Source organism: Pseudorasbora parva, chromosome 21 (assembly GCF_024679245.1).
Source record: "Pseudorasbora parva isolate DD20220531a chromosome 21, ASM2467924v1, whole genome shotgun sequence".
In the NCBI taxonomy this organism is placed as follows: Eukaryota; Metazoa; Chordata; class Actinopteri; order Cypriniformes; family Gobionidae; genus Pseudorasbora; species Pseudorasbora parva.
The window spans coordinates 1793450-1803816 of record NC_090192.1 but is presented as its reverse complement, the minus strand read 5'-3'; the positions used below and the strand labels follow the sequence as shown (position 1 = coordinate 1803816).

General features: G+C 37.8%; 1 protein-coding gene across 1 annotated transcript; it reads right to left on the bottom strand.

Moving 5' to 3' along the window:
* Positions 1-7041: 7041 nt before the first annotated feature.
* wfikkn2b (WAP, follistatin/kazal, immunoglobulin, kunitz and netrin domain containing 2b) lies at positions 7042-9971 on the bottom strand. The gene is made up of 2 exons (XM_067429834.1): positions 9574-9971; positions 7042-8540 (listed from the first exon to the last, which is right to left on the bottom strand). Exons 1-2 carry the CDS (start codon positions 9772-9774, stop codon positions 7053-7055), a joined length of 1689 nt encoding a protein of 562 aa, XP_067285935.1. The 5' UTR covers positions 9775-9971; the 3' UTR covers positions 7042-7052.
* Positions 9972-10367: the final 396 nt, after the last annotated feature.

Genomic DNA, 10367 nt, shown 5'->3' with positions numbered 1-10367 from the left:
ATGAAAACGTGTCCCTAACTAAATACAAAAGGCACATTTTAGGGGCGTTGCCGTTTACACGACACGTGACGTCATGTGAATGTGTGTTAGCACATTTGAGACACCATCGCTGGAGGAAAATGTATAATAAAGTTCATTTAATAATAAAATTACTATTGTTCTGTGTTTGTTTTGTTAATAAGTGCAATTACTAATAATATAACATTTAACAAAGATGCAAATCCAAGGCACTCCTCTTTTAAATGATTAAAAAGCCTTTCTTTAACTGGCTATTTCATGGTAGAAAATTGTAATTTTAAAGACATGGGGGGTGAAAAACAACCCACGCGTATAGCGGCCCAAAAACCGCCTTTAGGGGGAAGACACCCTGAGGAAGCCTGTTTTTGGGCTGCTACGCATGGGTTGTTTTAATAAATAAAGGCTTTTTAATCATTTGAAGAAGAGTGCCTTGAATTGCATCTTTGTTCGACATTATTTCAATCCCAAAGAGCACCTTCAAACATTTCACTGAACTCCCTGAGCACCCTGGACTTTTTTGCCTGTTCAATATTACATTACGTTTGTTTATTGGAAATTTTACTGTGAAGCTCTGAGCTTGAATTCATATGTAGATAAAATGTACTTTTATGAACAACAGTAATGTGCAAAAACCTCATTTTTACAGGGGAATGTTAAATCTTCTGCTCTTATTAAATGTGCCATAGTTCTTCTATAGGCTTACACTGAACTGACCGACAGCTCCAGTGATTATCTCTGCCATCTAGTGGCTATTTCATGTCTATTTTAAATTAAAGTGCTTGTTTGCCAGCAGAGCTGGACAGTAACTAAGTACATTTACTTGAGTACTGTACTTAAGTGCACTTTTTGAGTATCTGTACTTTACTGTATTATTATTTTTTCCTGGAAACTTATGACTTTAACTTCACTACATTTAAGAGACAAATATTGTCCTTTTTACTCCACTACATTTCTATCAAGGTCGAAAGTCATTTCTGAAGCAGCTCTGAAAGTCGGAGGATGATTTTTTCCCTTCTTTAAAAGGTTTTTTTGTTGTTGTTTCAGACAGTCTATCAGGAAACGCTCTTATAGTCATATACATTTCCCCAACTTTTTTTGAACACTGATCAGTTTATAGCAAAATGGAAGAAGACGGTTCTTAGGCCCAGTGTGTGCACCCATAGCCGTACTTTGAAAGGATGTTTCAGTTTACAAAAAATCAAGATTAGTTTAGTTAGCATACACTTGGTGCCTGTCTTATAAAATATTAAAAAATATAAACATCTGGGAGAAAGAGAAGAGTAAAGTTGGGAGAATATCAGATGTGTATCAGTGTATTGGATCCGTGCATTCGGCCTTAAAGTGACAGCAGCTTTATAAAGAGCTTTGTAACTTTTCTACAAGTATTTAAATGAGTTTAAGTTAGTCGTCTGCTAGTATGTCAGATGGAGCGTCACTGACTGGCTTAAACCATGATGGCATAATGTGCATTTATACAACTATAAGAAAATAATGCATTGGCATAAAAAAGGAAATTTACTTTGATACTTAAGTACTTTTGAAAACAAATACTTCTGTACTTTTACTCCAGAAAAAAATCTGTTTTTACAGCTTTCACTGGTAACAGAGTAATATTTGACCAGTAGTACTGTTACTTTTACTCAAGTAATAGAGTTGTGTACTTTGTCCCCCTCTGTTTGCCACAAAGTCGCCTACACCTTTAAACCTCTAGTTTTACGAATCATAACATTAAAGCTTACACTGTGTAACTTTTTTAGTTTATTATTAGCTAAAAACACTTAGTTGTTTGAAAAATATATGTGCTCATTAATGTATATTTACTTCTTTCAAGTAATAAAGTATTCTCGTAAGTTTATAATATGCCATTGAAAACACATACGGGTGAGGGGTTCGGATGGCGGTCGCCATGTTGGTCCTCCATCTTGAAAGTACAGTAGCCAAAGAGGGACATACCCGTAAATTCAAGCTTCGCCTTTCGCGTTTTAACACTCGATTGGCACCGTGTCGAATGTGAAGAGGGGGATTGCCGTGTTAATCTTGGGCTAAATAGGCCACCGTAGGAGTTAAAACAAAATCAGAATTGAGAGGAACAGAAACTAATATTCACCTGATGGTCATAAACCTTTACACCGCTAGATGGGGGGAAATATCACACAGTGGAGCTTTAAGATTGGGTACTATTTAGGGCTATGAAGTGCTGGAAAAAGTGTGAAGCCCTTGAAAATTGCTTGAATTTTTACACTGGAGCGCCAGTCTTGCGTACCACAGTAAGCGGAAGTTATAGATTACAGTTTGTAAAAATTTTGAATATGGATATTTTTCTTACACAAATGCATCGATTCGCATCAGAGGGCCTTTATTAGCCTCTGTCGCGTGGAGGAGTTATATGATGGATAGATGCACTTTTATGATGGATAGATGCACTTTTATGATGGATAGATGCACTTTTATGATGATAGATGCACTTTTATGATGGATAGATGCACTTTTATGATGATAGATGCACTTTTATGATGGATGGATGCACTTTTATGATGGATGGATGCACTTTAATGATGGATGGATGCACTTTTATGATGGATAGATGCACTTTTATGATGGATGGATGGATGGATGGATGGATGGATGGATGGATGGATGGATGGATGGATGGATGGATGGATGGATGGATGGATGGATGGATGGATGGATGAACTTTTATGATGGATAGATGCACTTTTATGATGGATAGATGCACTTTTATGATGGATGGATGGATGGATGGATGGATGGATGGATGGATGAACTTTTATGATGGATGGATGGATGGATAAATGGATGGATGGGTGGATGGATGGATGGATGGATGGATGGATGGATGGATGGATGGATGGATGGATGGACTATGGACAGATGGACTTTTATTATGGATAGATATACTTTTATAATGGATAGATGTACTTTTATGATGGATGGATGGATGGATGGATGGATGGATGGATGGATGGACTATAGATAGATGGACTTTTAAGATGGATGGATGGATGGATTGACTTTTATGATGGATAGATATACTTTTATAATGGATAGATGTATTTTTATGATGGATGGATGGATGGATGGATGGATGCACTTTTATGGACTTCAAAACAGAAACAGCTCACTGCCATTTTAAGTCGTGGAAGAATCAGGACATTTTTTAACATAACTCTGATTGAAGAATGTCATACACACCTGGGGTGACTTTAGGGTTTCCTGGGGAAATTTTCATTTTTTGGGTGAACTATCCCTTTAAGTGTGAACCGATTCGATGGTAGAATGTTATGGTTAGCAAATGAGAACCAATCGCGTCTCTTATATTCATGTGCTTTTGACCTTAACCACAACGGCGCGTTGTACAAACAGTTGTTTCAGCGTTTGGGGGAAAGTGTAAAATGGAGACAGAAAACGATACAAATGGAGTGAAGAGGAGACCTTCTCAGTCTTACCTTATAGTCCGAAATAGTCCATTCAGTATAAACTTGATAGTACAGTCACAGGGTTGAGTCAGGAAAAATATGAGGATGCGCAGCGTTCATCCAATCAGTGACACCGACACCGCAAATATGCAAATTAGAACGTTAACACGGGATTTAGTACAAGGTGAAACGTCAGCATAAACACCTAGGATTACAGTTTATTTTCGATTGCTAACACACGAAAACTGCTTCATTTGGCACAATTTCCCAAACCATTCATTTAGTTCTTAAAACAAAGGCATCCTTTAACACATTTCACCTGTTTTCACACACGCTCCAATTTTCTTAAAGGGATAGTACACCCATAAAATCCCAGTCATCATTTAGGCTACTCACCTTCAAGTTGGTCCAAACCTGTTATGATTTCTTTATTCTGCTCCAAGCAAAAAGAAGATATTTTGAAGAATGTCCCATTAACTTACATAGTATTTTGTTTTTACCTTATGGAAGTCAATGGGGTCTATCATTCTTATTTTTTCCTAAAGCTCATTGTATTTTACTGTATCTGCGCTCTTTCATTCATGTTGCTGGACATTGAGCTGCACAATTATTCCCAATCCCAATAAGAGGTTTGTGTTACGGTGTTATTGATCTGACTAGTGTTGGCGTAGTCTGTGTATTTGTTAGGTTTAGTGTGTCATCTAACGTTTGACTTAATGTGTTTTACACTCAAATATGTGATTTTGATGGTGGTGTTTAGTTCTGATGAGATTGTGTAGTTGTGAGAAAATGAATTGTTTCATGAATTGTGTTAGCAATCAACGAAAAACAATTAACCCCATCTGAACGATGGAAAATGGTGTTGTGCACTTGGAAAAGTAGAAGAATTACACTTAGAGGTTCAAAGGTTTATTCCACGATGCAAATCATGATAGACACTGAGCTATAAAGATAATAAAAAGGCAATTGCTTGTAAGAAATTACAGTCAGATTTTTGGTTTATCACAAAAGAATTCAAAATAAATAGCTTAACATTAAATGCAGTCTGTGCTGAGTCATATACACAGTTCTATACACAAGTGATTATTTTCCTACTGAAATCGATTTATTTTCAATATTATACAACTTTATCTAAGTGCATTAAGCAAATCTAATCCTATAGTACAACAGTCATTTAATAATTACCAGGAACAACAACGACAAATCTTAACGTTCAACCAAGCATATACGGAAAAAGTACAATTTCAAAAATGTGCCAAAACACTAAAGTACTTAATGATTTTATTAAAGGCAGCTCCGTTTGAAGTCGCTGGGACTTTTTTTGGCTCACAGATGGGTTCGATTACTTTAACTCTAAGGGCAACTCTTATAAAAACCTTCCAAGTTGATGTGAGCATTTCTATTCAAGCTGTGGAAACATGTCTGACCTTGTCAAAGCAAACAGTCTGGGTACAAGAACTGTAACATAAAAGACCAATACAACATCAGAACAATGTAATCGTGGGTGAACATGACATCTGGGGCCTGTACCATGATGGTAGTTTAACAAACTCAGGGTTACAGGATTAGTTTCGATTAGACAAAACCAAACCAATCAGGCTTTGTCGGTCCCATGATGCTTTCTCGGTCAACTCAGGCTTTGATCCTGAGTTTAAGAGTTTAGCTGTGACATCAGAAGTGAACAGCCAATCACAGGCTGTGACATCAGAAGTAAACAGCCAATCACACGCTGCGTGATCAATGGACCTGAGATGAATTTCTCTCTTCTACATGATTGAAAAATATTAAGAATTTAAACAAATTTACACAGCAAGAAGAAAAGAGCTGTCTATGAAAGAGTGCGACGTTAAAAAAAACTATTATACGTCAACGCAAATAAAAATTATGAAGTTAGTTTAGTTCATTTATAGAGAGAGCTTCATTTTAAGCTTATTTGTATGACTTTATATAGGCTATTTATATAATTTTTTAACAGTGCCTATTAATGATTGATTAACTAAAATGATAAATGTGTAATTGATTAAGGGTATAATAATTACATATATCTAAATCATTCAATATTATTATTATAAATAAGCATTGTTAAAAGCCAGACGCTTTAGTCTTGAAAAAACATTTGCTATGTTTCGACCTTTAATTTGGAGCAGAAACCGGGGGAGTGGCTTTATTGCATCAGAGGCGTGTCACTTTACTCACAGCTGATTGGTCCAATTTCAGTTTGAACTAACCTGTCCTTGAGCAGGATAGCCACTGAGTGTAAGTTACTGTGGCGATGAACACAGCTAAAAGCCAGACCACTTTAATGGTACCTAAAACCCAGGACTGGCACAAACTAAGCTTAAAGGGGTACTTCAGCACTGGGAAGATGAATCTGTATTTAATCTGGGTCATTAATGTAGTAGAAATGTGAACTCATTTTTGAATTTGGTGTTTTCTAGACTGAGAAAAGACAGAAAATGTATTTTTGTCTCATGGGGATGAAAGACTACAATTCCCAGAATGCATTGCTGCCCTGTGAGGCCATTCCCAAAGCCACCGCTACTGGATTACTGTGACTGAGTTGGAGAAGACACTACAATTAAAAACTGAACGTGTGTGTTCAATATAACGATCGAGTCGCTGCGCGAGTATCACAGCACTGAGCACTGACTGTAGGAGTGAGATAAATGAGCTGATGAGCTCTCGTGATGAGAGCTGAGGTAATCACGACTACACTCGCGGCATACATTCACAACGCAAGTTCAGTTTGGCGCGTTTCAGTTCATGCCTTAACTTTCATAGAAATTAATTTGAGACGTTAAAAGACTTCCAAATGAGTGCCTGTAGCTGAGCTGAGCTGTGAGTGTGATCTCCATCCCTCATGTGCGGGTTCAGAACATGAGGAAATGTCTCCCTCTGCTGGCTGGAGTCTTTAGCCTTTGGCCAAACATTCCTCCTATGACGCAACTATCGTCAATCATAGGAGGAATTTTTCCAGAAATAAATTGCATAAATCTCTCGTCTCAGGGGGATATGAGGGGGGAAGGCACAATCATTTGAATATACTCCAGGGTTTCTACTGATACAAAGCCATATGCTAATCGCTGAAGTAACCCTTTAAACATATCTGGCTACACTGTAAAAAAATTTAAAAATTTTCTAGTGACTGATCACATCTAAATTTTTCAGTTGGAGAAATTGATTTCTGTTAATTAAATTGCATCAAATCACAAAATTTTAATTCGGCCAACTGAAAATTTTAGATGTGATCAGTCACTTGAAAATGTTCAATTGGAGACATTTTTTTTACACACTGCAAAAAAATGCTTTTCTTACTTAGTATTTGTGTCTTGTTTCTAGTCTAAATATCTAAAAATTCTTACATTAAGAAACATTTACTAGACAAGTACAAGTAATTGTCTTGTTTGGGGAAAAATAACTCAAAATGAAGAGAGTTTTTGCTTGAAATAAGATAAATAATCTGCCAATGGGGTGAGAAAAATAATCTTGTTTTCTGTTTGAATTAAGATTATTTTTCTCACCCCATTGGCAGATTATTTATCTTATTTTAAGCAGCCAGCTAAACCGGCTTCATGGTACAGGCCTCTAAAATCAGTCCTACTGGATGAACTCTTTCAAGATGTCGCAGGTGTTTTTATTGATGACTTCCCGGAGTTTGCGCACACGGCGGACGCTGGAGAGGACGATGAAGCTGTCAGGCTGCAGGACAGCCATGCCATTATTGACTTCGCCCATGATGATTATTTGTCCATCCGCGATGGTCACATTTGGACACGGACAGGCCCAGTCCATGTTCTGCAAGGTTACCTCCAGAGGCTCCTTCCCGAAGAACTTCAGCCCCATTTTCTCGTCCTTCAGGATCTCCTCCACGGTGATCAGAGCGTGCCCAGAATCCTGGTCCTCTTTCAGCTCCGTCATACGTCCCAAAATCACGAAGTCGCTTCTGCAGAAGCTGGTCACCATTTTGTTCCGCGGCTTGCACGGTTTGCAGCGGTGGTTCCTCGGGAAAGGGCAGGCGTCCTCGCACGCTTCTTTGGTTTTGAAGTTGTTTTCGTTGCCTTTGCATCCGCCGTATACGAACGGCTGGCATCTCCGCTGTGAGCCACTATAAGCCCAGCGAGGTTCGTACGCCTTGCAAGGTCCCTGAAAACTCGGGAGATTACACGGTGCGGCGAGTTCGTCTCGACACGACGACATGCAAGTCTCATACGTGTCAAAATGATTGTGGTTTTTGCTGCAGTTGCCATAAGTGAAGGTGTAGCAGTTGTTCCTCTGAGCATCGTAAAACCAACTCAGCTTTTCCTCTCCGCAATCATCACTATCCGGCTGCTTAAAGCACTCCTCAGCTGGGAAAAGTGTAGAGTTTAACTTCATAATAGGCTCTTGCTGGACTACGGAGAGCGGGAAGTGTGCTTGGACGGAGCCTCCGGCGTTCGTGGCTGTGCAAATATAAACACCGGCGTCTTGCAATTGGGCGTTGTAGATAACCAGCTGACCAATGTTGGTGACCACAACATTCCCATGCACGTGATTAGGCTTCATGACCACATTTTCTTGCTGCTTCTCCCAGGTTATCTCGGGCTTTGGCCGGCCGGCGACTTCACAAAGGAAGCTTGCGGTGTCATCCACGAAAACGGATTGTGGCGACGGCCCGCTTAGCATAATCGGAGCATGCACGAGTTCAGGAGTGGTTCGCTGGACCGTAGTTGTGGGAATTATGGTTGTGCCTGATGGGAGAGGACTCGTATTGGGCCAGGTGAGGTGGAAGCGGCACGTCACCACAGATAAAGAGATGCCTTTGGAGCACGCTTCCGCATCCATGTAGCATTTGTTGTAGTAGGTCATGCCATCCGATGCGCAGGTAAAGTGCGGCTCTCTCTCGCAGCGATCTCTGCATTTGCACACAGGCTGGCCGTCCCAGATGTCACATTTGGAGCCCTGCTGCGTGCACATGAACTTATCACAGGACGCCTCCTTTGGCATACCCATGGGCCCTTTCTTGCCTGTAGCGTCTATGTAACGGGCCGCCACACAGCTGCGATTGCCGCACACATTTGCACAGCACTTTTCAAATGGTTCACATTCCTGAACACATAAAAGCAAAGAGTGAATAATCCTGATATATAAAAAATGCATGTGTGTATGTACACATATTGCAGAACGCTGTTGTATTCGCTTGATAATCCTGATTACATGAATGAAAATAATTATATTGCAATGTTATAAATTACGACATAAACATTTGCATATTAATATATATGAAATGAACATGCCTGCAATATATCATACACATTTCTATATGAGCATTTAAATATATGCATTTATATATTACTTGCATGTACGTTCATTATATATAATAATATAAATATAAAATGAACATACTTGCTCTTATATATATATATATAATTTTTGCATGAGTGTTCATTTCACATATATATATATATATATATATATATATATATATATATATATATATATATATATATATATATATATTTATTTATTGCATGTATGTTAATTTCATATCATACACATTTTATATAATAGTTTTAACATATGTATGTATGTATGTATGTATGTATGTATGTATGTATATATATATTGCATGTATGTTGAATATATATATATATATATATATATATATATATATATATATATATATATATATATATATATATATATATATATATATATATATATATATATATATATATATATATATATATATATATATAAAATAACATGCAGGTTATATATATGATAATTGTATGCATGTTCATCTCACACACATATATATTATGCAAATTTGTATAAATATAATTTTAATATATATGTATATGTATGTATTACTTGCATATATATATATATATATATATATATATATATATATATATATATATATAATTGCATGCATACTCATTTCATTTATATATAAATGTTCATATAATACTTAGAATATGCATGTATGTTCATTTCATATTATACACATTTTTATATAATAATTTGAATATATATACAGGTTATATATACATACCTACATATACAGTATATATGAATGAAATGTAGATGCACGCATGCAAGTATATATTAGTAATTTCAAAGGAATGAAAAGGCAAACCTGGTCAGATTCACATTCCCGCATGCAGGTGCTCATTGCATCAACCCACAGGTTTGGGTTCATGTCGTTGGGACAGATCCCTGCGTGGGAATATGCCGCTCTCTGCAAACTCAAGCCTCTCACGCAATGCCTGTCCACAATCAGCAGCAAAAAGTGTCCCGAGACGAACCAGATCCAGCGAGGAAACAGCATCCACCACATGTTGGAGGGCAGAAATTAGGAACTATCTTGAGGAGTTTACTAACCTAATTTTATTGAAACAGCTGAGCCAGAACCGTGCGCCTCGAGCAGCAGGAGGGCGAAAGAAAATCTCCCAGAGATAAGTTTAGATCTCTGTATTTATACTCTCTAATAGTTTTCACTTCTTGAGCAACAAAGGCTATTCCCCTGACCACAAATCTCGCCCTTACCCGCAAATGACAGTCATGAATTACTCTGTAGTTCTAGAGAGAGGATTAGAAACATCTGGTCCAGAGTCGGGTTGGTACTGGGACACCTGCCTCTCTCTGGAAGGCGTTTAACCCTTTACCTGCGCGTGCTCGTGGGAACTGCGCGCGCGGGATCGCATCAGTGCGCTTCAAAGAAAAGATACCACACAAAAATACACTCATCGTCACTGAAATCTGCATCATAATTAAAATAAACTGATAGCATCACCGTTTCTCCAGAAGGACTATACAGCAATATTGTCCTGTTTCTATTGTGTTATACTTATACCTGTGTTTTTATTAACACTGTGAAGCTGCTTTGAAACAATCGTCATTGTAAAAGCGCGATATAAATAAAGTTGACTT